The 26,573-nt window shown below is 44.6% G+C and overlaps 1 protein-coding gene across 2 annotated transcripts in view; it reads right to left on the reverse strand.

Moving 5' to 3' along the window:
* Positions 1–5,542: 5,542 nt before the first annotated feature.
* Positions 5,543–26,573, reverse strand: part of Rapgef5 (Rap guanine nucleotide exchange factor 5) — a 187,236-nt gene continuing 166,205 nt past the window's right edge. The window contains exons 20-25 of one of the 2 annotated variants that reach the window (XM_010641103.2): positions 25,805–25,895; positions 21,927–21,977; positions 21,076–21,163; positions 16,046–16,110; positions 11,763–11,817; positions 5,543–9,466 (exon numbers count right to left, since the gene is read on the reverse strand). In XM_010641103.2, the coding sequence (XP_010639405.1) occupies positions 9,348–9,466; positions 11,763–11,817; positions 16,046–16,110; positions 21,076–21,163; positions 21,927–21,977; positions 25,805–25,895 (469 nt within the window). In that variant the 3' untranslated portion in view covers positions 5,543–9,347. The remainder of the gene's footprint in view (positions 9,467–11,762; positions 11,818–16,045; positions 16,111–21,075; positions 21,164–21,926; positions 21,978–25,804; positions 25,896–26,573) is intronic. The other variant, XM_010641104.2, reaches the window with a different exon arrangement.

The raw sequence follows: 26,573 nt of genomic DNA on the forward strand, positions 1-26,573 counted from the left end.
GATGTCCCTGTTCCACCCTTACCCCTCTTGGCCATGGAGGTCATGTCATTTTCTTAAATTTTCCAATGGCTTCAAGGTTTTCTCCCTATCTGTGTCTTAAAATTTCCCTTTTAGGAGAACATCTATCATACTGCATTAGGACTCACCCTGATAACCTCATCTTAATTTTATTATCCATTTAAAGATAACCTAAAAAAAATAAAGCCACTGGCCTAGGTACTTGGGGTTAGGACCTCCAGTCTTAATTCTGGGGAGACACAGTTCAATGTAACACAGAGGCCTTTCCTGGTCTCCCTACTGAAAATGTCATCTATCCTTTTTTGGCCCTAACAGGCTTCCTTGCATGATTTAATCTTTTTCTCTTTAGAATCTTTTTACCATCTAATGTATGACCACACATTTCACTTGCTGGTGATCTGTCTCTTCCATGGGATCTAAGCTCTGGGAAGGAAAGGACCTTCATTTTGTTTGTGGTTGTTTTCCCATCACCTAGAATACTTCTTGGCTCACAGCAGATGATCAGAGTAGTAGATGCAGCCTGTTACAGATCTGTGCTAGCATACTTACATTACAAGAGGGACACAGATAGAGTTTGTGGTTGATTTATGGAAGAAAAATACTCACCAAGTGTAAAGTTAGGCCCAGAATGAGATGTCATTCTTTTGGGCTCCCTTGCTTTTCTTCTTACAAAGGAGACTTCAGCTCAGCCCAGGACTGGGTCCAGGCTGAGCGGCGCAGTGCTTGCAGAGTGACTTCTAAATGAAACCAGAGATGCCACCCACCAAGCACCATGACTGGGCAGCCTGTGGCACTCAGGCCCTTGTCAGAAGTAGCAACACTGCCTGAGTGACACCTGGAAGCCCACAACTTGGCAGGTGGAGCTGCTGTCCAAGAGTTCCTGACCCATGGTGCCAGCACAAGGAGGACCACAGAAGGGACAGGGATCGGCCAATGAAGGGGGCTTCACTAAGAGTTTTGTTGAGTCCTCAAGGGAGTGGTGGGGCCAGAGCAGCAGATGAGAACATACCCAAGGTCTGTCTGGGAGGTTTTCTTCCTCTGTTAATGCCTGAACATTAGTATGATCCTAGAATGCAGACTATCCATGCAGCCATGTTTGTTTAGATAAACCAGCAAACATTTAGGGTTTGCCCCTGCTTTGCATGCAGGGATTCCAAGAGGAAACATTTGTACCTCACTCTAGCAGGATCAGAGGACTGCATTGTCCCTTTCATTTTCACAATTGCCCCTTGGCAGAGGTGTTGCTATTATCTTGTTCAACAATAAGGGGAATAAGGATAAGAGAAGTTTATCTGTGCATATTCAGTGGCGGAATAAAAACGCGGATGCAAATCCCCTCACTTGCACCCTATATTAATGACAATAATGAATTATCACTCATTGTGTACTATGTACCAGGAACTGTTAAGTGCGTTACACACACTTTCTCATTTTCTCTCTTACACAATAGTATTTTCATCTCCATTTAGGAGATGGAAAACAGCAGCCAAGAACAAGGCGGAAACATTCCCCAGTTCTCTCAGCAGCTCTGGATAAGGTAAGGTGGTTTCCTAGAGATATGGGACCTGCTGCAGGAATTGGGATGAGAGACAGAGGGCTCAGTGTCAGGTGGGGTCATGAGAAGGGCTCTGGGGTGGACCTAGCTTTGTTTGGCAGGTAGGGAAGAAGTTCTAGGTGCCAAGTGTTGAATAGTTGGACAAAGAACTGGCCAGACTCCAGTGCTGGGCCCACACGGGACCAGGGATGGGGCAAGCTGAGCCCTTGGCTGGCGGCTGAGAAGGAATGCAGGGAGGAGCGGAGCAGGGAGAGGCAGTAGCTGGCGGGTGCTGGGAAGCAGCCCTGATGCTGCTCTCAGGGACTCTTCTGTGCATTCACGACAGGAGTGCAGAGTCAGCACTGGGCACAGGACAGGGAGGGGTGAGGCACTCCTTTCCGGCCTCTGCCCACGGCCTTTTCCCTCCCAGCTCCTTCGGAGCCCAGCCCAGGTCAACTGAATACAAAAGAAATGAACAGTTATTTCCTACATCAATCAAGTCACTTAAGAAAAGCCCCAAACAAACTAGAAAGTGAATCCAGTCTGGAACCTATGGATCTGCTCCAACTTCGAAAGAGCCAGGGCTTCGAGGGCTCTCATGAGTCTGCGGCACGGCCCTCAGCTGGCCCTGAAATGCCCTTGCAACCATTCCTGAAATTGCTCTCAGGTCTGCGTGTGCGGCTCTGGTGGAAAAGAGTTCCCTGTGCTTCAGTCAATTCCAGAGGCCCAAGTTCTTCCCCTTAGGGTCAGCATCCGTATACACACACACACACACACACACACACACACACAAGCTATACATGCATATTAGCAATCTGACTTCAGGATTTGACACCTTGAATATCCTTGGGTAAGTCTCAGATACTCTTAGTTACTTAGCAAATGTTTGGTGTATGTCATTTTTAATCATGTTAATTAATGGGAATCAATTTATGTCCATGTGCAGAATATCTGCTTCCAGGGGCCACAAGTCCTTAGTCTCCCAGGGACCTCTGCCTGATCTCTTTCTCCTTGGATGGCTTTGTAGCAGCCACGTTGTGGAGAATTTACATACAACTGAGGTTTTCTCCCACAGCCTAGCAGGTGCTGTTGAAGGATTTTGAGCTGGGAAGAAATGTGAGATTTGTTTTGGGAACATAAATTATTTTGAAGGCAGTTTGGATGCTGTACTGGGGAGAATTCAGACTGGGAGGAGGAAGATTTGGCAGGTTACTGTAATGACTGGAGTAATGTCTAGCAGCAGCCTGAGATTACGCAGTTAAGTGGAGAACCAAGTGGTACAGCTGGTGGAGGGCTGGATGAGCAAGGAGCACTGGAGGTGAGGAGGGAAGACTGAAGTCTGGGACTTGACCGGATGGTGACACTGCTCACGATACCATGATGCCCTGGTATAGAATCTTGAGAACCACTGTTGCTGCAGAACGTCAGGAATTCTTGTCACTGCTTTGATGTAGGCTGACTGCTTTCTAGACTTCATTCTCTCTGTTTTTTTGCTGCTGTTGTTGGTTTTGGGCTGGACTCCAAGAACAAGGTGATTATTGCAGGGATTTTCTCCAAAGATGATCATTTTCATTCAGGCTCTAGCTAGCAATTGTAGGCTCTAACCGTGAGGACAACTTGGGTGTTGGGATATACCTGTGGGCAGGAATGGGGCAGACTGGGTCTTCTGGGGAGGACAGCTCAAGAAGCTTAAGAAGTGGCCTTAAGAAAGGTGCCAAGCTAGGGCTGCCTTTCAAGGTCTTCTTGGAGAAGAAAAGGCAAACAGGGGTACCTGGCATTTCTACCTTCCCATCTCCATGCTGAAGACCCAGAATGTGAGAAACCCTCAGATACTGGGAAACTGATGGCAGGCGCTGGTTTTCTTCAGGGGAGAATTTCAGACTGTTAAGATCTTGAACGTGGTGTAGCTGTAGCAGAAACTAAGTGGTGACATGGTGTGGTTAGGAAGGGGTGGGGCAGTGTTTGAAGTGGTTGCCACTCACGCCCTGGCCTTGCTCTGTCTTGGCAAGGAAGTACCATTTGAGGGGAACTGCAGCGCTTTACTCCAGGCTGGGGGAAGTGGTATTCTCAGAAGGCAGCTGCAAAGCTTCCTCTGGGATGACCATGGGGAACAGTGAGGTGACCTTGTGGTAGAACTGCTCACAAAGCTAACCACAGGAAACATAAGCCACCACTGGAAGACCCCAGGCTCTAGGAGAGGGAAAAGTAATTAGAAGCCACAGAGTGGCCAAAAAGTAGATTGAGTTCCTCAGCAAACATGGAGTCACCATAAAAGAAACAAAACCATGAGATGGAATTAGACACAGCTCTAAGTCTGGTCGGGATAGGGGTCTGTGTGTGTGTCCAGGATAGTCCTTGGCTGCTTGTCTTGTTTGCCTTGCCCACAGCACATTCCTCTCTTGTGCTGGAAAGAGAACCACTGGTTCTCTACTGAAGTACAAGGAATTTGAGCTGCTTCAGTATCAGAAATGTATGTATCACTAAAGAATGTGAGCAGTTTTGTGTATGTGTCACTAAATACTGAAAGCTCCAGGAATCTCATTTGTTCAAAGTAATTTTATGCAAGGCAAATACACAAGTTGCTCAATGGGGACCCAAAAGACCTCAGACAAAGTATGGGACCCGATATGGAGCCTCATGCTCTGAAGTCCAGTTCTGTAGCTAGTGCATCAGGGCTAGGACCACAGGTTCCGTTTTGAGGTTTGCTAATTTGAAGAACAGGCTTCCAGGTTCATGTGATCTTTTCTCATCTTATCAGTACCAGCTATACCAGTTGGAAGTGAAGAAAATCTGGTACTATTCTTAGTAAAGAAGCCCAGTTTCCTTTTTCCATGCCCCAGGTTCTGGGTGGAGCCTGCGGGATCAACCCTACAGTGAGGTGACTTCGGAACCAAGACAAATGTAAAGCTCAGTGCAGCTCCTCCCTCTGCTCCCATTGTCTGTCTTAGAGGCACTGTCTCTGTGCTCTCTCATCGCAGAGAAGTGTTACTTCTTAGTGGCCAAGAGCTTGAGAGAACGGACTTCAACTCATCTCTACTTTTTCCCTTACAAGAGAAGTATTTGCGTGGATATGTGACAACAGGTGGCTTTACCCATCAGGCACTGTACAAAGTACTATTGCTTGCATGGGGGTTGAAGGAAGATTGGATTAGTCAGCTTAGGATAAATTCTGCTGAGTAACAAGCCATTCAAATCTCACTGCCTTCTAATTGTGACAAATCTGAGCCTTTCCCATGCCAGAGCTTTGCTCAGTTTCACACACTGAAGGTGACACCTCTGCCTGGAACAGTGTACAGTTCCTAGAAGGGCAGGCATGGGGAGCACAGGCTACCTTGTCAATCTTTGACTACAGGCTATATGGATCAATTATCTCCATTTTTTGCCAGATATAGCAAGACATGGGGCTACTCCAGAGTTCAAGATGGTAAAATACATAATCTTCCTGCATGCAGAGAATCCCACATGCCAAAGGCCAGCTTGACGTGGACGAGCAGGATGCATAAGGGGCCCACAGGGACAGAGAGAGCAGATTCTGAGCAGTGATGTGGTACACCACTTGCCCGAGCTTCATCGGCACCCTGCTTTTCCACTTGGTCCACCAGCAGCCATGGTCTTTAGCCATCAGGGGCTCTGTGGGCCCAACATATCCCGCCTCTGGGCTGGCACTTCTTTTAGCTCCTGGCCCTGCTGAAGTGGGCTAAGGTGATGCCAGTGGCAGTTGGATTCCCCCAAACCCCAGAATGAGAGCACTGATGCCATTTCCAACATAGGCAGTTGGGAGCTGGCCACCATCCAGGGGTGGGATGAGTGGTCAGGCTCCTGTGGCTGCCCGAGACCATCTTCATCCATGAGCAAATGACTTCTGGGTTCCGATTCAAGCACCACACACCGCTGAAACACAACCTATTTGGCCCAGAGCACCAGGAAAAAGCAAGAAGTGATAAGGCATGAATAGTATCTTTAACATAGTCTTATATTTGGAAAGGCAATTAAAAAACACTGGAAAATACAAGATAAAGTAACAGTTACTTATATAAGTATTAACCTTATATTGCTTGGCCATTTTTACATATAAATTATTGCTTACTAGCTTTGATAAATACATAGCAGGGTCATATATACAGAGGCAGAAAGCATGAACTATGAGAAACGAAACACTGTCAATGGCAATTCTGGTAATTCAACAAACGTTTCATATTTACCAGGTCTTATAATGGCTGACAACTGTGAAGTGTAGTCCCTGAGAAGTTAGGTAGACACCCCAATTGTGGGTTTTCTATCTTCTAATGTTTAACGCAAGCCAAAAATGTCACAGCAGTCCTAAGTGATGGTACATTAAAAGGCAAGATTCCTTGCCTCTGGTCATCAACTTCATCCCAATATTTAATAACAGTATAATATGAATACAATAAATAGGCTATGCAAATAAATATTACTCTGCTAAAAAATGTTTAGTATATACAGCTTTGCTTTATACAGTAGTACATTTTCATCTAACTTTTTGGCAATTTTAAAAAACTTTTTTTCTTCTAAGAGCAGACCTGGCCTTGCTCACTAATAAGCAGGCTGAAATTTTAAGAATATGTCTGTGAAGCATTAAGATTAAATCTTGTGTCGGACAACTACAGTTGACTCGATCTTCCAAATTTTAATATTTTTGCCCAGTTTCTGAAAAGCTTGGACTGGTTGTGCCATATAGTTCTGGGTTTGCAGTGTATGTGTTTGTTGGCCACAGCAAAACGGCAGGGCTGGGATTCCGGCAGCCGTGAAAGGCCAGCTCCAGGGGCCAGGAGTCGTCTCCAGCATTCTCTCTCCCATGCATCTGTTTCTTCCCCACACGGACATGCGGTGCTCACTTTCTTCTCATGCTTCTAAATTCCATGTACGTGCACACTATCTGCTTGAGGATACTGGTCTAGCAAAATGAATTTATTCTAAACATAATTAAGGATACTAGAAAAAAAGTGATTGTAGGTTATAATATGCATCACTATAACCATTTGGCAATTATATAGCCCATGACAGAGAATTTAAAACATGTAGTCTATGGAACATCTGCAAATGTGTACACAATAATTGGGGGAAAAAAGGAAAGGTTGCAATTTTGTCAACAGGAATGTGTGTTCTACCATCCCGCACTAACTTCTAGGCAGGGCTGGCTTCCTGCGATGCCAATGCATCCAAAGGCCACAGGACTTACTGGAGAATTGTGCTATAACAGAAAGACCCATGTGAAAGTGTCTGTGCATGGAGATTTGCTGCAACTATAAAAATTCCAAAGGCTAGTGGGGAAAGGGGTTAGACATGTCCCAGTCTACCCTTCTAGTCAGAATCAAGTGGATTCTGAAGAGGCCTTGGGGAGCATCTGGAGAGGGAATGGGCCCATCCTGACCAGCAAGGCATGCACAGGCCCAGCCCTGGCCTGTTCACTGACAGACAGCTGGGGGACCTCAGCAAGAACTTTCTGTGTAGCAAAATTCTGTCTCAGAAATCTCTAGAAAGAGTTGTTAAGTTTCAGAAAAGCTGAAAGGTTTGAGATGTTCAGAAGACACGGATGGTAAAGCAAATCTAAAACAAACAAAATCCTCCCTTCCCTTTACTCTCAAGCAAAAGGTCAACAAGCACCACTTTCTCCCAGCCCCTGTCCACTTAATGCACTGCAGGACACACTAAGAGCCACCCAAAATGTGTTCAAGCACAATGTACAAGTGGCTTTGTGGGGGCCAAGTTTACATATCTGAACTGGGGTCTGAGCATCATGTGCTCACCTTAAATAGATTTCCATTCAAAATTAGTCCTTTAAAGGCAATGCTGTACTTGAGGCAATGCATATCTAACATAAATAAATAAATTGTAAAACACAGATGATGTCAAAACGGCCTTATGTGATTGCACCAGTGCAACCCTGATCACTAGCTTGAAGAAAAGACACACACAGGCGCCTGTGCTGTAAGCCTATGCTATTCTCAGTAACTGCCAAGGGGAGGGCTTTCTGAGAGCTCGACCGGCCATCAGGAAAGTCTCTTTCCTGATTCTACGGCTCTGTCCTCCTCCAACAGGCCTCATTCTATTACCAATGGTACGAAGCATTTCTCTGAGTGGACCAGCTGTGGATGGAGGGTTCCTTTAGAACCCTACACACTTTCAGGGATGAAGTTTTATGTGCTGAGCCAGACGGAGTCTCTCTGCAAAGTCCCATCAGAAATGCTTTCCACATGGCTCGTTCCAGCAGTGTCTCAAGCTCACTGTGGTCCCTGAGCCCAGAGTCAGCACCGCGGGAAAGGTGTCAGAAGCCATGGATACGCCGCAGTAAGGAGGATGAATGAGGTGCTAATGAGACAGAAAGGAAACAGGTCTGCACGGGTTCCTATCCACCAAACCAATGAGCAGGAAAGGTGAGAAGCACAGCATGGTTCACATGGCTACAAACCGAAGGACTGCATTTTAGAGAGGAGCAGGACCTTGCATTTTAGACAGTGACAAGTACTTAGCTAGCAGGAAGGACTGGATTATTTTAAATCACAGCCTCTTTTGTTCATCTGAGGGCTGAGGGAAACCCTCTACCCAGTCTGTGAGAAGACCAAGAAGTCTTACTTGCTATAGGAGGCTCAACTTGTAAAAATGGGAATAAGAAAGACTTAGAAAACTGAGACTTTGAGGCAAATAGCAAGAAGGTGAATTACACCAAGACTTTCTGCTTTGCATAGGAAGCAGACTACAGGCCTCCAGAGGACTCTCCGATGTAAGTCAGATGTCTGGGTATTTCTGGGCACTTTCACCTGCCCTGACACTGGTAATCCCCACTCTCCTATGATCTCGCGCTTGTTACTGTTAAGCGCCTCACACACGCAATCTCTCCCTCACCTGGCTGCTCTCCATCCAGTGGGCAGGGTGCCTGCCTGAGGGCTGCAAATTACTAGGGCATCATCTAACACAGAACACAAAGATCTGTGATTCTCATTTCCACGAGTGGTTTCAGAGAGCCCACAGTGTATTAGGTACTGTGCCTTTACAGAAAATCATATTATGCCCAGTGGAAAAATAAGAGTGTGCTCACATACATAAAAGAAAATCCATAAGAATTAAATGAGTTGACTGCTTAAAGACTACTATTGTTCCTTATTGGCAAAGCAACTATGGCTACCTTGCCTATAGAAGCAGATCAGCTGCAGAGACGCTAACTTCACCTGCAAGCATACATTGTAAGCGATTGTGGATGCAGAGAAGTGTGTGCCTTGACATTTCAAGTCCGCACAGTGCGGCAAGACTGCCAGTTACTAGTCCTCAACTCCCCAGACTCACATGGTTTTTGTGGTGTCAAGAGTTCGGATGGAGAGAGAGTTCCCTTGCCTGGAGATCTAGAGATGCCCTCCCTGTCTTTGGGAGTTCCCAGTCCTCTGATGGCCAAAAGGCAGGAATCTGTCTTCCTGCTGCAGCCACGCTCATACTGAAATATCTGTTCACTGTGTGTCAGGCTGCTTTCTCCTGTCAGAGCTGGCACATCGCAACTGAAACCTGCACAGGATCAACAACGTGATGATAAGAAACCAGGCCTCTCTGTTCCAAGAACGCTGCCGGCTCTTTCTGCCTTCTCGCTCCAAGAGCGTCGTGGAGGGGCCCCTCCCATCCCTGGTGGCTGACATCACTTCCTGAACACACTCTGGCTGCCTTTCCTGTGCACGTCTTGCGATGCACTGATAAAACTCAGCAACTTCTTTTCTCACAGGAAGCAACGCGCTGGGCAGAGACCTTCCGGTGGCTCGAAGTGCAGCAGTCACAGGAGGTGCGGGGAGGCTCATGCCCGCGGCTCGAGCCTGTGGGAGAGCTCGAACAGGGCCTGCTGGCTGTCCATGACATACAGGTGGGTAACGTAGGACTTCAGCTCGCGGTGCTCCTTTGGAGACATGTCACTTCCTATTAACATTTTAGAGGAAAAACCAACAATCAATCTCATGAGAGCAATGACGCTATTTCTAAGTACCAGGAAACCCTGTCTCGGTGGTTGGAATCCTGGAATCAGTCCTTTTCTAAGAGTACAAATGCCTCAGACTAGGTTCCTAGGGCTGGGAAGTCAGCCCGGCAAGGTATCGACAGCAGTTGTTACCTGGTGGTATATACTATTCGGATGTCATGCTACTGTCTCTCTCCATGGGCGAGGATAGTGAGCGGTCACACAAGTAGCACAGGCAGGCTTTGAACCTAGACCCTATGTTTTCTGAGTCCACCTAGCAGTCGCCCATTTGAATGGTCTGCAATGGCTCGAAGTCTTGAATTTTCAGGAATCAGGCAATCTATTTAGCATATGAACACGACACCCATTCCTTTTCCCTTTTCTTTTTTTAGATTTTGTATACTTCCATAGTATCCTTATTTTTTTTTTTTTCCTTAAAAATAAAGACGTAACGAACATTTGAAGGAACAGATACCACAGAACCGAACCTCAGGGAGGGTTAACAGGCAGAGCAGGATAAGAAACTAAGTGCATGGGCTGAAGTTTGCCCAGATAAGAACGAGGCAAGGGATTTTACCACACACAGACCCAGGGCAGTCAAAGAACTGAGGGGCCACAAGGGTGTTCGTGTGCTGTAAACACATACGCGCTGTGTTGGTGACAAGTCTGATGAGGCCAGAGATCATCACTTCTCAGCCTTTTGGCTAAGATCAAGTGAAGAAGCCAGAGATCAAGTACACAGACAAAGGGCGAGGCCAGTAAAGTAGTGCAAAAGAAGCAAACACAACACGACTTGCTAAAAGGGGCCACCGGTTTAATAGCACTATGGGTGGACCGGGTGGGTGTGAGGGATGGTGACATTGTATCCTCTCGTTTCACAGGACTACAAGCGGGCTGTGACACCACAGTGAAGGCTGAGCAAAGAGGACGGGAACGCTGGACGCTGGGGATTTCGCTGCAGCACATTTTTCTCTAGGTAAAAAATTTTTATCCCCACTCTTCTATGACAAATATGTTTTATGTGGAAATAACAAGACTTTTCTGAGTGGCTTGAAACTCCTAGGTTTAAGAGCAAGGCTTCCTGATTTCAGCAAGTAAAAGTACTGGGTGTTGAAGTTTTTACCATGACCAAAAATTATATTATTCTAGAATGCTATGGCTGGAAGACACTGAGAAGCTCCTTTTTGGTTTAGTTCACTTTAGTTTGGAAAACAAGGTGCTATAAAGATAAAATTGCAGTCAGTTTATACAGTAGTGCTTTCCTTGGGAGGTGGGACTCTGATTTTCTGTATACACTGTTGTACTTATAGTTAGAATTCTATACATTTTTTTTGTTTTGTTTTTTTGGTACCAGGAATCGAACTCGGGTCCTTGTGCTTGTGAGGCAGGGAATGGAACCACTGAGCCAAATCTCCCGCACCTATACTTGTGTTCTTTATATTTATATAACCTGCCTAGAGTGAAGCAAAGGGCAAGAACGTCAGACAGTCTCAGTTTGAGCAATGGCTGCTTCAAGTTAACCTCTACAACCTGTTTTCTGTCCTGTACCCGCAGGGGTTAACACGCCCACTCACTAGGACTGGCCTCGCCGTCCCTGCTCCTGCCCGTGGGAAGGCTCCTTCAACTCAGCAAAGTTGATTTCCTTCCTTCCTGCAATGCGCTCACACCATTTAAACACATCGTGAGTGATGCCTGAGATTTAAAATGGAACAAATGTTCCTACATAGTCTCAGTGGGGAACCTACAAATGTCCTCAGAAAAATACATTTTTGGCTGAAAGGCAGCTCTAGGCAGGGAGGTTTTTCTGGAGAGGAGAAGGGAGTGAGAATGTGCTTTAGACACTTTTAGAGACTAGAGCCCTTTTCCAGGGAGGCCCTAAGTAAGGAGGCCAGGGCAAAGTCACTCTGCTTACCTCACCAGTGCATTCTAAGGTACAGAGGAAGCAAAGCAAGACTTTCTGGGGTCGGGGGGTGGTGTGAGGTGAGGAGCCTCTGACTGTCTGAAGTCCCTCTGGTAAACTTGGTTCCATGAGTGAATAACGATTTGGCTCACTCTGTCTTTTGCCAATCCCAAACATCCCAGTGAGCTAACAAAGTGAGAATCTAGAATATGTGTACAATATGCATACATACAAACACACACACGTACATATTACACTTTACACGCTGTTTAAATTTATTACCAGCATTCTTGTGACACACTCAGAGTCAGGACCAAATGCAGTCAATATACACGCCACGCCTTATTTCAATTACTCACCAAACTGGTTAGTTCTGCAGTGTCTCAGGGTTCGCACGGTGTCTGCAATCATGTGCTGCAAGGTAACAAAGGAAACACATCAGTGGAAGGAGGGGTCACTCAGGGTGTTGCTGAGGCAGCAGTGGCGGCTGTGATAGATGGACAATCTAAGGTCTAACACCAAAGTTGGGTGTAAATGAATGTGCCATACTTGGAGAGAACAATATTTGAATGATTATGTTGCACTTGAACTGCAGATAATATTTTAGTCATTGTCTGCAAAAGTAGTGGCTCCCACACTGTACAGATCCACCATGGGAAAATGTATGGTGAAGCAATAAGCCTTTCTGGGATCTCCCCTCTGGCCTTGGGAAGTTCCACTCTCGCCACACTCACGGTTCTCTGTACGGTGTGTACTCAGCTTGTGTCACTATCTCTGCTGTTGGTTTTCTTCTCCTCCCCACCAAGTACCACTGGAGGGCTGTGCACACCCAGCAACTACCATGTGTCATGCAAACAGACTCACACAGATGTGCTGCACAGGGTAAGGAGGTTTTATACACTAAAAGGCTCAAATGGTGGTAGAAACTGAGGTACTTGTGAAAGATGAGCATTTTCTACAACATCAACATCTTTACCATATACATTTGCTTATAATTTTCAGTCCCTCTTAATGCCTTCAGTATTTTCTTTCTTTAAAGTCTTCACTGATCTCCAGGCAAAAGTCTTCTGCAATTTGCAGCTGTCATTAACAAGATTCCCAACACCTCCTACTTCAGTATCTACAATTGTTTTCTACTTGTCTCAGCCATTTTTGGTTTTCCATAATGAAAATGTGGTGTTTTAGAAGAGACCATCCTCCACTACAGTTCCTCCTACACTGCTGCCAGAATAATCTCTAAATACTGTGGCCATCATGTTCTAGTCCTTGGGAGAATCTGTAGTGACTCCTTACTTCGTTTCCTATAGAAATCCAAACATCATACTGTGTTATTCAAGAATCAACATCACTTTTGTCTGGCCCTCCAAAGCCCCCAACTGGCTCCTATCTTTCATGTCCTGCACACACTGAACGCAGATCACCTGCACACAGCAATCCCTCACTGAATTACTGCTGAAAGTATAATGTTCACACTAAAGAATTTCTCCCTCAGAAATGTTATTTGAAAATGACCTACTGATTAAATTCTGAGAACTGTGCTGCTAATGTACTTCCACTCAATAGTGGGAAATTAACTGGGACAGTGATTAGAGCAGCAGCTCAAGCGGCATTTGCAAAGGAAATGAGACCTGACTCATGTCTGTGTAAATGCATTGTTAAATTTGCTTCCCCAAATTTTACCCCTATTCCCAGGACAGTTTTCTCATTTTAAGCTGGGGCGTCATATTGATTTCTATCATGTGCATTTGCACAGCTCAGGCAAGGCTCAAGCTGATTTAAGGCTCGGTACCTAATGTAGCATTGAAATCTGAGTCCCGATTCTCATCTTTAGGCTTCATCTTTAGGGGGAGGGAGGGAGCTATGGTAAAAGATGATACTCATAACACTGAGGGATGAGACAAAAAGGAGAAACCCTTTGTTTCTTCATCATTTAATAGTTGTAGATAGAAACATTTAGAGTTGCTGAGGCAGCAAGGAACTTAGCCCAGGGAACAATAGAAATCTTATTAGACCCTACGAGCACTTCTAGATCTGCATGTGGTCTGATTTAATGTGTTGGCCTGTGTCAGCCAGATAAAGATAATACACTGAATTATCTGCTGGCTGGCTTAAGTTAATATCCATCATGAGGAATTGGCTTCTTACAAGTTAATTCACTTAGTTTCTACTGGTTCATTATTGTGAAAGATGATCCTGTTTTAGCTGCAGCAAAACCATGTCCTTTGCTAAGAGACATTCCTCACAAATACTGGGTCTACTAGGAAGGGCAGTCTTTCCCTCCAGCAGTCATGTTACTATAGGTCTAGGTACGATATGCAGTTGATTTTTGCCTTTTGGAAAAAATTCCAACTTCATCCTTTCTTCTGCATGTAAGGAGGGGTCATCCCAAGGCATGCAGAGTCTGAAGTGCTATCTGATTTGAGGACCTGAGCTCACTGGCACCACAAAATCTGCTCTTGCTATAAAAGATGTGCCAGCAACTGCCTGATGGTAGTGTGTATGTGCTATGGGCTGCAAGTGTGCATTCACAATTGCTCCCATTTTTCTGTTCCTTTAAAAAAAATTATTGTTAGGAATTTTAAATAAAATATTACTTATCCCATGCTATTTTCTTAAACTTTGTTACAGAATTAAGGACATGATTAATGACCCTAATGGAATCAGTATTATCAAGGCTTTGTTTTAATCCCTGTTTTGAGTTATCAAGGCTTTGTTTTAATCCCTGTTTTGAGTTGGGGTCTTAGCACATGAAAACTGGCATTAAAAGGCTTCTATTGGCCAGGGATTTAGCTCAGTGGTTCCGCTGCCTGCCTTGGAAGTACAAGGGCCTGAGTTTGAGCCCTGATACCAAAAAAAAAAAAAAAAAAAAAAGCTTCTGATGGATTATTGTAGAAAGCAGAAAAGACCACAGGTTGCGGTAAGAAAGAGTGTAGGAAGGATATAGGAAATCTTTCCACATTTGGGCCTTTATGGGATTGCTCTCTCACTTTGGTGACATCATCTGAAGGGAATGATACAATGATCTTCAAGGTCCTGGCTCACATGAAGGACAAGTTCAGCCACCAATCTGCTCTTCAAATAGGTTGCAGTTGACTATCAAAAGTACAGTTGTTTTCCCGTGTTCCCTCTGGGTCAGAGGGCAAAATGACCAGACCTTCCTGGGAAATACTCCTTGGTGTGCCAATCTCACTGAGCATTTTCATACACGCCCCCAACAGAGCTCATTTGGTGTGCTTAACCTGATGTGTTGGCCAGCAGGCAAAGTACATACTGATCAGAAGCTTCATATGACTGCAATCATTTCATTAACAGCAAGCACTAGAGCTTAACCTGCTTGGAGATGAGAATTCTAGTGACTCCAGCCTTTGGTTGCTAACAGGTGCTCTGTGATCTTCAGATCACACAGCAGCACACACAAAAGGAACACTTGATCCATTTCTGGCTGTGTTGGTTTGACTATAGCACTTAAAACAAGTGAGCTCTGACTCTAAAACACTGCAGAGAACTGAAAGTGTTATCGACATTTCCATTTCAAAAATAACTAGCCAGAAGGGATTGTGGTTTAAGCCACAAGTGGTTTAAAGGGAGTTGTGATGTGAAGAGGTGTGCAAAGACACCTGTCAGATTCCAGCTGGGTGCTTTCGTGGAGCCATGCACAAGCTGGCCATGCTGTCCTGGCTGATGTCCTGTGTGGTGGGCACAGGCCAGACGCCAGCCCTCATGGGTACACATCCATCTAGTGTGTTCTTTGGTCATGGTCTGTGGCCCCTGCCTCAAAGGCCTGACCCAGTCTCATGGGAATAGGGGTCAGCTGATGAAAGAGTTCCCACAAGCCCATCACTGTTACTGAAAAGGTCCTCAAAGGTCAGGATCCCCAGAGAAGGGTTACCAGGATCATCCTTAACCACGATGGCATGTTTAATCTATGACACTAGAGTTCATCTGTCAGATAAATCCACTCCGCCGTCGTGGGTCTCTGGTGTGCTCCTATATCAGGACTGCCCTGTTCTCACAGGTAACCCCCTCTGACCACTGCAGGACAAAGTGCTGGAATGTCCTGGAAGTCACATTGGAGGAAGCACTTCAGGAACATGTAGCAGAGTGGGGACCCCCACTCATGAGCAAGGAGACCCTGTGTCGGGGGTAGTAATGGGGGTAGCCCTTCCCCCACATGCAGATCCAGAAATCCAAGGCTCATATATCCAAGCCTGGGGAGGGTACTGGAGAGCTGACATGTCTCCCCAGGAGGACTTTACTGCCAGTGGCTGAACAGCAGTGCACACTGAGGCACCAGGAGATGCCTCTGCAGCAGCAAGGCTCAGCTGGTGACTAGAAACTTCCGACTGGAGCCCTACATTTTTATTTCTAATAGCATAAAGCACACTCAAACACTGATGTTAATCTAATGAAGAGTCATTTTTAAAAATGAAAGGCACATTTCCATATTTGGTTGGTTCTCAAACCCTTGCAAGCACACTTATTTTAATTGGGAAACACTGTGTATTGACAAAGTACAACATGCAGCAAATAAGCTCAGGTTCATTGGAGACAAAGGATCACACTATTAGTTTGCCGTAGCAGGAAAGACAAGCATACATTTTCTTTTCAGTGAGAAAAGGGAGAAATAGTGAAATTTACATACCAGTTTTTCAAAGTTGACAAGATTATCCAAAAACGTTTTATTTCCTTCATGAATAAATGTTACATCTGGAAACAAAAACAAAGATATATATGTATGTATCATTAGGAGTGGATCATGTGGTAAGGCTGAAGTCTAGAAATATAATCCAACTTATGAATTTTCCTTCAATATTTCAGAATTATTCCATACATTTGGTAAGGCAACTTGAAATCATACTATCTAATGGGAAAATGAATGATTTGTGCAGGGAAGGGGTGGTGGTGGGGACTGTGTAACATTATTGAAAGAACAATTTTGCACTTACAGTTAAGTGTTTAATCTACTTTGCAAAAGTTAATGCTATCTTGTATCTCATTTGGTCTGTTCTATAAGTCAGAAGACTGAGCAGAAAATAAATGAATGCTTACAAACAACAGGATTTGTAATATTTTTGTTTGCTTTTCAAAAAAAAAAAAAACACAAATCCTGATAAAGTTTATGGGACTGGCTTTACATAAAACAGTTTCGAGTCCGATCTGGATGTTTAAATTTAAATTTCTGGTTTCCTAAGCCAGTACCTGACTGTGTACTCGCAGTGAGTGAGGGGCTGGAACATCTTACAGCAGGAGAACACTTGCCCACCAGGTGAGAGGCCCTGGGTGCCATCTCCAGCATCAATAAAAATAAAAAAGTAAACGAAAGAGGCAGGTTTGAAAACACCCACGATTGTCAGGCCTTCGGACTGGGCAGAAAGAAAGCACCAATGATCAAAACAAAACAAGGCAAGTGGAGCGAAAGTGCATTTTGAGGAAGGGAAGTTAAATTTGACTTGAGACTCAGTAGATTTAAGACAGAGGAGGAGCAGGAGGTGCAGCTCAATGGTAGAGTGCCTGCTGCCTTCCTGTCCCACCAGGACAGACAAATAAGACAGATGCGGATCTGGGAGTCAGACACAATAACGAGCACCTGGAGCTCTGAGAACCGTGTACACAAAATGAGATCAGAGGATCCACACGGAGTGCGAGGAAACCCCTGAAGACAAGGATCACGGTAAGGAACACACTACAAATCACAGGACAGACAACTAACTACTCAGGTTCCAAAAACATGGAAGGTCAACCGAATTAAAACTATTTTCAAAAACTTCACTAATCTGTTAGAAAAGAGGGAAAATAACAACTTCGAAACTCTTAGAAAGAGACCGTATTTACCCAAAGACTCATTTTGCGGATCCACAGGAGATACTATGAAGTAGGTGCTCCTGAAACTGTCCCTCAAAACCCTGGAGCACCGAGCTCTGAGGTGGTACACTCCGTCCCCACGGCATCCCTTGCACACAGCTTCCAGAATGGCCTGTAATGTTTCCATGAGCTTCTCTTCCTATTTTTTTCTTTTAAACTGATGTTCTGGTAGCAAAATGATTCACAAGCAATAAAACAATCTTCTAACAAACTATTTTATTATCTTTTGCTACTTTGCAAGTAATTGTAAGCTTTCATTCCATGATGGTATTTATAAAACAGTGGTCAAAAGAGTTGGCTTTTACCTTTTATGTACAGCAGATCAAACTGCGCTCACTCTGTCTACACTAAATACCTTGGACACTGGGCCTCGACTTCCTCCCAAAGGTCCAGGCTACAGATGTCACTCGGAGCTGCCTGGGCCTTTTCCCCAGGGTTATAAGGTTGTCGCCTTCACTGCTCTCCTACATTCCTATAGGTAATGAGGAGGAGGACAGTGACAGTAATGCAAGACACAGTTTGAAGTGCTTTACCTGGATTAACACACTTCCTCTTGAAAAAACACCAGACATAAAACTCTAGAGGGGAAGCATGTGAAGAAACTGGCGTCCAAAGAATGGCTACAGCTGAGCTGTGCTCCTAGATACAAGTGCCAAAGCCAGGCCTCAAACCCAGGGAGGCTGGATCTCTTCCACTGGGGGCCTCTCGAGGAGCTGGACTGGGCGGGAGATACAGCTGAGAGAAAGGGCCTTGCCCTGCATGCTCAAGGCCCTGGGTTTGACCCCCATTTCTCCAAGGGGGAAAAAAAGACCTGGATTTTTCTTACTGCCACTTACATTCGACCTACTGAGTGTCTCCCTCATCACTCCCTGCACCTTTTCCCTCCTGCCTGAAATCTCTTCTCTTCCTGGGAATTCCCTCTTCGTAACTCTCAGGGCTTCGAAGGCAGCAGGTGGGACAGCTGCTCTACGACACGCAGGGGCCTGGCCAACTGATGCCATCATGGGTACAAGGAAGGGAAGGTGCAGAGGGGGCTCACGAGCGGGGAGCAGAGGTGGGGGCTTGAGGGCTGCAATCCAAGGAAGCACAAGGCCTTCAAGAGGCTGAAGGTTTTGATGCTATTAAGTGGCAGGTGTGTGACGAAGAGGGAATGAAAAGCAAGGAACCGGCGTTTGGTTCCCAAAACTCAAATGTGACAATTTAAATTGTACGAAGTGACTCGCAAGGCCCCTCTCACCTGGAGACAATGGACACTCTTGAAACTCCTCATAAACAGAACTATGGGATGAAGGGGCATTATTTGAAGAAATGGCGAGTGGAAAACGAGGCAGAAATACACCACATTCTTTCTCACAAATCTGCAACAATAATCTTCATTCAAAAATATAAACACCTCCCACAGGAATATCAGTTACTCCTCCAATACCTCTTGATCGTTCATGTAATGCAAGGAACCACCGTCTCCAAAAATCACACAGGCTGCACTCACACTACTCACACGCAGCTTAGCAGGGTGCTTTCCCAACACCGACTTAGGGGTTCTCATTAATCCCTTTCAGAGCTGATGCCACACCACAGTAAGGGCAAAGTATATCAAAAAGCAAGACAAGTCAACCGGGAAAGAGGAAAGCTGATGGCTAAAGGACCCTCAGGTAATCTATTTACTTGATGATCTGTGTATTTACTGGGGATTTACTATTTCAGTAACTGAAACAGGGGAGGCCTAATCTTTCCTAAACCCCCAAAGTAGTTCAGTTTGGTCTTATTTTCTAATTAAAAGTAACTCAAAATATAGTGCACAAAAGAGGTAGGAACAAGAGGTTTTATTAAAAATTCAGCTAGTTGCTCTAACATAGTTCGTTATAATTTTAAAAATAATTTTGCAACTTTAAAAACCTAAGAAGTCAGGTGTGGTGCCATGTGCCTATAACCCTAGCACTCAGGAGGCTGGGGCAGGAGCACTGCCAGGAGCTCGAGGCCACGATGGGCTACAGGGTGAGTTGAAGACCAGCCTGAACTACATAGTGAGACTCGTTCTCAAAAACCAAACCAAACCAACCCCTAAAATCCATCCCCCAAAACCACAATCCCCCCAAAAAGCCCCTAAGAATTATAGTTGTGTAGTTTTCCCATGTTATTTCATCTCAGCCATGATTATCTATCATTTATTCAAAATTTTCATCCTTTTTGGCTTTGGAAATGATTTCTGACAGAAATGGTAACTTTCACCAAAGAATGAATGAAGCTGACATTGTTTCATTCTTATATTAATAAAAATTAAGATAAAGGAAAAACAGTGCTTATTTAAAGTCAAGAAGGCTTGTAATGAAAAGAAAAATGTTTAATTTACTTCCTATTCTTTTGCAATGAGTCAATGTATTTCAGTAGCAAAAAGGCAAATTTGTTTTGCTGCCAACAAAAAGGTCTAGATAAACTCAGCAGAGCAGAAAATTGCATCCAGCTAAGATGCACGAGACACTTCAGTGCACTGAACATTTTGGGTGAAGAACCACAAATGCAGAGAAGAAAGCTCTGCTCTCTAATTAAGTTAAAGGGACACTATCCACTAATTTCTTATAACCTTAAAAGTATTTACTGTTACACGTCATTTTATTTCACAAATAAAAAGCAGGAGCCTGAATAAACTTATCTTAAAAGCAAATAAGTGAAGAAAAGAAAACTCAGTCAAATGAACTTCTAACTTGTTATTTTGGCACTGCAATCTCCCCTTATTTCATCCCTTTGTATTTAACAGAATCTGTTCAGCTTGAGTGAAGCATTCTGTGCATCTCTCAACTGTCCTCCTCTTACATTTGTGCTTCACAGGGACTCTGGCTTCATACTAGATGACTAAATGAGTGGCTGCAGGGATGCCCAGCAAATGACGACAACTCTCCAGACTGGTGGTTCTTGAGAGCGGCAGGAAAGGCCATGTCACTTGACTGCCAGTGGGGAGGTACTGAGGGGAGGAGGGGAGGAGGGGGCCGGGCCAGTCAGCAGTGCGGTTCTCAGGCAACTCACTTTCAGAAAGGCCTGACCCAGCAGAAGCTACCTCTGAGGACAGAGGCTGGATGAAGGAGTATTTCTGTAAAATTATGTGAAAGAATTAAAATACAGTCAGGAAAAATTCCCCAGTTCTGGCTCCCCAGGAAGCACACAGGAGAAGATGTACACAGAATGCTAGGAGAGTAGGCCAGATTCCAGAGAGCTCTTTCATCAATGTCCTTGTTTGAAAGAGAGACGACTGAGACACCAGTCAGTTTAATTGACAGGGTTCCTGACAAATTATACAGTGATCTACAGAAGAGAGCTCAGCGGTCTGACCTGGAGCTGTCGGATACTTTCCCAAGTGGATCCCATGCTTGGGGAACAGGAAGTACACTACCAATGGTCACTATGCCTTACATGCTTGTGTTGACCAAAGGGATTTCTCATATGATACTGCACTGTGGGTTGTATCTCTGAGCACAGCCTATCACCATTTGGGTTTTTTATGCCTGCCTTATTCTTGTTTGAATTAACTACATCACAGATTCAAAAGAAAATAATACAGGAATTAGAAGCAACATAAAATAAAACATGAAAGTCAAGTGTGATGAGTCAAGTGTAAAATGCTTAGATATCTGTTCAAGCACAATTACGCATTCTAGGTATTTAAAAATAGTCGAATATTTAAAAACTATCAAGAGCAAACAAAATTGAATGTCAGAATGACTGCAATGCAATATACTGAGGATTCCTTTTGTGCCTTCGATAGTTAGAATTTCTAGATGATGGAGTTACATAGCAAAAAAGATGGAAAATCATTACCTTTAAGCAATAAGGGCATGAAAGGGATTTTTGGCGGCTTCATCTTTTTGAATGCATCTCTGTAGGCTTTGTGATTTAAGGAAGGATCCTGCCGAACCAAGCAGATTACATGGAGGAAGAAAAATCAATGTGTGATAGAAACAATTCTCAGTCTACTTTTCTTATACAATTTGAACATGATTTAGATATAGAGAGGTTCTTCCCAAGAATGAAGTAGATAAAGGTTTCCTAGGAGAATAAACTCACTAAATTAGGGCAGGAAATCTAGGCAATGAATGAAACTGAAGTTATTGGTTTACAATAAAGGGAAATGACTGCAAAAGAAAGACACCTTTTGATTGCCCTATTATTTTCTTCAAATAGGTTTTTTAAGTACAGTTTCCTCTGCATAATTTCAATCATGAGGTAACCTTGGTCTTTTGTTAGGTGAACTGCAGAGAAAAACTGCCCTCTTCATGCACAGACAGAGAAAACAAGAGAGCACTGTTTTACTGTGTTCTAAAAGAAACTATACACTTTGTATCTAGAGCAAAAACTAGGAAAAAAATAATGCATGCAACACTAATTACACACTAAGTTTATGCTGATTCCTTTTGTGGGCTTTGAACTGGAATATGCTTAAAAATTAGCCTTCTGAAAATTGCACTAAAAGGACTGTGCTTATCACCTTTGTAGAGGGAGAGGAAGAAACACGAACTGTCATCTTGCCTCATTCCTTAAGAAGCAAAGCTACATTTTTCATATGCACACAAACTAGTCTAAGCTACTTGACATCATGGAGTGTAGAAGCTGACCACTGTAATCTAGGAGATTCATTAGAAGAATAAGTCCTCTTTAGTCCAAGTACTTACTGTTAAACTTTCGAGTTCAGAGAAAAGTTTCTTAAACTTGCCAGGGATTTTCTAAAAAGAAAAACAACAACAACACACACACAAACCAAAAGTTCACAGAAGTTAGTTATTTTGAGAAGCACAGAGAGAATTGTTCATTAAGTTGTGCTTACCTGTGCCACATTTCAGAACATAAATACCTCTGCCTCTGGCTCTCTCGATTGCCTATTATACCATTTCATCATCTTTCATAGGATGCTCCTGAGGAATGTTGCTAAAAATAGCTCAACAGCTCCACGATTCAGGAATCTATCTGGTTAGACCTTTTGCACACTGGTGATGATTTAATAAAAACTTAGATTCCAATTCCATATCCTATCTTTGGTGAGTGTGCTCATCTTAACAGTCTTGCTGAGTGCAAAATAATAATGCTGGCTGACAGTTTTTATATAAATGATGTAATCGTAGTTCACAGCAAAGGGCTAAATAGTGAGGGAATGAAAACCTTGGTGACTAAGCTTGCACTTTTATGGGCGGAATCACTGAATTATAAAGCTTGACCACACCAACAGGCAGCATGCACAGTGACAGAGGATGGGAACATAACATTTGGGCCAAAACGATGGGGGGGAACCCACCTGGAATGTCCCAGGCTGACTTTTTTTTTTTTTTTTTTTTTTTTTTTTTTTTTGGTACGAGGGATTGAACTCGTGTCCTTGCACTTATGAGGTAGGCAGCAGAACCACTGAGCTAAATCCCTGGCCCGGTTGCAGGCTGACTTTAAGAGCTGGATGCCTTTCATACTGACTTAGTGACCTTCTGTGGCAGAGAGCTCTTGCCTGGAGTCAGGCTCAGGGTTAATTTTGATTCTGCCCCTTTCCAGCTCTGTGGTTTGGTGTGAGTCTCCAAGCTCTAAGATCTCAGTTTCTTCAGCTATACACACAGAGACAGTTCGTGACATGTGTAGAGCCCATGGTTGACACTTATTAAATTCCAGCTATCAACAAGAAAGTTTAAGAAGATGTCTGTGGGATTTTGTTTCCAAACTGAATCAAAATAATGAGGCAAACTCCACAGTAATTAGACTTTAAAATTATTATAAACTGATTTTTCAATTTGGCCATTCTGCATCTGGATTATTTCTGCAAACAGACAGTTCAGTCTGTTGGAAACCACTGCTCCCTCCCCATGAATGAATGAGAAAATATAAAATGTAGACTTTTGCAACTGTTTCCACTGTTGTTTCTTCTTTCTTCTCCCTCCTTTTTCCACCTCCTCCTCCCTCCTTTTCTTTTTTTTTTTTTTCCAAGACAGGATCTTTTTATATAGCCCAATCAGCCTTGAACTTGTGGCGATCTTCCTGCCTCAGCCTCCCCATAACACCCAACTCTTTACTGTTTCTTCTGAGCTGCAAATCTTGGTTTGTTTGATCTCCTACGTGAAGTGGCACCTGAAACTTAACACGTCTGTTAATTTGATATACTGCAGAGATCAGCCCTGAGCTAGATCTGGCCCACTGACTGCTTTCATCATTAAGGTTTCATTGGAACACTGCCGTGGCCATCCATTTGTATACTTACCATGGTATCCCTGTACTACAGTGTCTGAGTTAAGGAGAGAGGGCTTGTACTACCTAAAAACATTTACCATCTGGTCCTTTACTAAACAGTTGCTGACCGCTAATCTAGTTCCTCAGATTGGCTTCTTTTCCTACATTAACCACTTAGGACAATGTTTAGTCACCAGACTGAAAGATCTCGTGGACACCTCTGTGTGGGATCCCCGCTCCTCCTCCAGCAATTCCCAACTCAGTCTCCAAGGCCCTGCTGCCGGGGGCTTCTCACTGAGTCCCTCAGCTCAGGGGGATCGGCCCCCTGCTCCTCCCTCGCCCAGGGGGACTGGTCCGGAAGTCCCTTCGTCACGTGCACACTGTCTCTATCTGCCCCGCGCCAATGCAGTGCCCTGCACAAAGCAGGTAGTCAAGGCACTGACTAAATGCATGCTCTGTGAGTGTAACTGAATCATTTTCCTCCCAATACTTCTTCTGAGGTTTAACGCTAATTCCACTCCCCACAGTCCCTTGCTAGCATCTGTTTCCCTCCTGCTCGGATTGTCTATGGAATCTGTCACTCATCTCCTTTAATCTTAGGGTGAGGAAAAACGTCTTGTGTCCTTGTCCAGAGCAGGAAAGCATTTCTTTTCTTTTGAACCCATTTAAGGTGCACTGACCCTGACCCCTGGGTCACCCCAATGCCTCCCACTGGGGGTGGCCTGACTGCACTGTGAACCTTGGCCAGCCCAGAGACCTCTGCTGAGATCCAGTGGAACAGAAAGGTTGGCCCGTCCGTTGGAACACGGAGTGAGGAAGCGTGAGAGGAACAGAATGGAAGAGGACTGTGGAGAGAAGCCGAGCGGACCAGTGAGCCGCCACAGACTGCAGCGCACCGGGAGAAGACAAGGCGCTCGAGAAATGAGGGCAGAAATGTGCACAGAGGGAAGCAGCCAGTCAGTAGGAAAAGGGCAGCGAAGGCAACAAATACGAAGAACAAAGGGATGGGAGAGGCAGAGTCTGACTTCTGGGTCTGGTAAGTCTGCAGGGGCTCTGGGGTCGGTTCTCCCATCCATGGCCCGCAAGTCTGTGTGTCAGAGTCTCAGGGGGCTCCTCCATCCTACAATCCAAACAACCTTCAACGCAGAAAGCAGCAGAGCCAGCATTCGCGAGGCCTGAGCTTTACTACATTCTGTAGGCCTTCTTCAAGAAAAGGAATATGAAAGTACTTCTGCAACTTGCGTGAGATACACACCATCCGTGTGAACACACCGGGTCCTGCCAGGGAGAGGCCCTGGAGCTTACGTTCACAAAGGTCGCGGCAAACGCCCTTCCGAGTCACCCCTGCTCTCCATCATGCAGGCTCGCACAGAGCTGGGACCACGGTACCCAGGGACCCCGAGGAGAAAGCTAATTCTAGCTGGGGAGCACTTCACAGTGTTTGTCTTGCTCCTACATATTAGAGAACCGTTTTATTTTTATTTTTTATTAGTCCATGTTTTCAGTGCCTAAAGGCTACACTCCCTGTGGGGAGCTGGCACACCACATCTTAGTTCTTTTTCTTTCCCTTCCATCCTCTTCCATTCCCCCACCCGCTCCATCTCTTGATCTTCTTCCCATTTGAGTCAAATCTGTCTCCTTGCTCCCTATTATCTGTCTTATGATTTGCTCTTTATTTATATTTTGGGTTTCTCATACAGGAGAGACTGTGTGGTATTTGAGGTTGTGTGTCCGATTAATTTCACTTAACATTTTGATCTAAAGGTGCATCCATTTCCCTACAAATGACTCAGATTTATCCTTTATGGCAGAGTAGCACTCCGTAAATGCCATATTTTCTTCATCCACTCATCTGTTGATGGGCATGCAGGCTGTTTCCAGTTTTTAGCTATTATGATTTGCATTGCTCTAAAGATGGGTATGTGTGTTTCACTGTAATAGGATGATTTTAACTCTTTTGGGAGGATACCTAGAAGGAGAATAACTGGGACAAATGGAATTTCGATGTTTATTTTTCTGAGGAATCTCCATAGTGGTTGCACTAGTTTACGTTCCCACCAATAATGAAGAAGGGACCCTCACCAGCATTTGGCACTGTTTGATTTCTTGATGATAGCCATTCTTTCTGGGGTCAAGACAGAATTGCTGTGTTGTTTTAATTTGCATTAAGAACCATTTTAAAGACCATCTCATGGAAATGCTCCTATCACCTTAACACATTACTTTTTCATTTTTCAGTTTATAGTATTTATCTCATTTAAACCATGTAAGCGAATTTAGTTTAAATCCAGACTTCCTCTGTCATGTTCTGTTGCCTTCTCTCCCCGCCCAGTGAAAGCCCCAGGCTTACCTCCCAGGTCTGTGACAGTCGGCCGACAGAAGCAGTGTTGAGACCCATCACGATAGCAAAGAAAGAATTCAGGTTTCTCTGGGCTTTGCAGCTACGGAATAAAACAAAGCAGAAGACGGTTTGAGGAAACATTCTTCCAAGGGGCGAACATGCAGGATAAGGCTGAAAGGCCCCTTTCAGGCCAGAGTTCAGCCTCGGTACCCTTCAACACCTGCCCAGCGGTGGCAGCCCCTTAGCTATTTCTAACACAAGAGAAGTGATTCCCTCTTCGCCTTCAGGAAGAGGTCTCTGCTCTTGACACTCCTGATATCTCATAAGATCCTTCCTCTTTTAAAACCTATTCTGTATGCATTCACAGTCCCTACTGCTCTTTGAATCCATGCCTCTCTATGCACCCACGCCGTGTTGCACAGCACTGCAGCCCTGCTGTCATGATACACTGTTGTGAATTCTGGCAGACGAGCCCTTCTCACCCCAGCGATCTAAGTCCCCCCTCCCATTTCACTGCCCCCAACAAAATGGCTGCGACAGCCCACACATACTTAAAATATGGCATTGACTACGGGGATGCTGCCTTTGATTTCTCATTTGAAGAAGTAAAGGAAATATAATAAAAATTAAGAAGGATCACACTGACTCCTATTCATTCACTCTGTAGGTCACCCTGAGGCTATCCCTTCCGAATAACATCAATCAACTCTGTGCTCACACCAAGTTTCAAAGCCCTGGGAGAGGCCATGGGCTTCCAGGTCAGTCCAGACAGGCTGTG

The sequence above is a fragment of the Fukomys damarensis genome, unplaced genomic scaffold, assembly GCF_012274545.1.
Source record: "Fukomys damarensis isolate Sample0158 unplaced genomic scaffold, DMR_v1.0_HiC HiC_scaffold_4, whole genome shotgun sequence".
In the NCBI taxonomy this organism is placed as follows: Eukaryota; Metazoa; Chordata; class Mammalia; order Rodentia; family Bathyergidae; genus Fukomys; species Fukomys damarensis.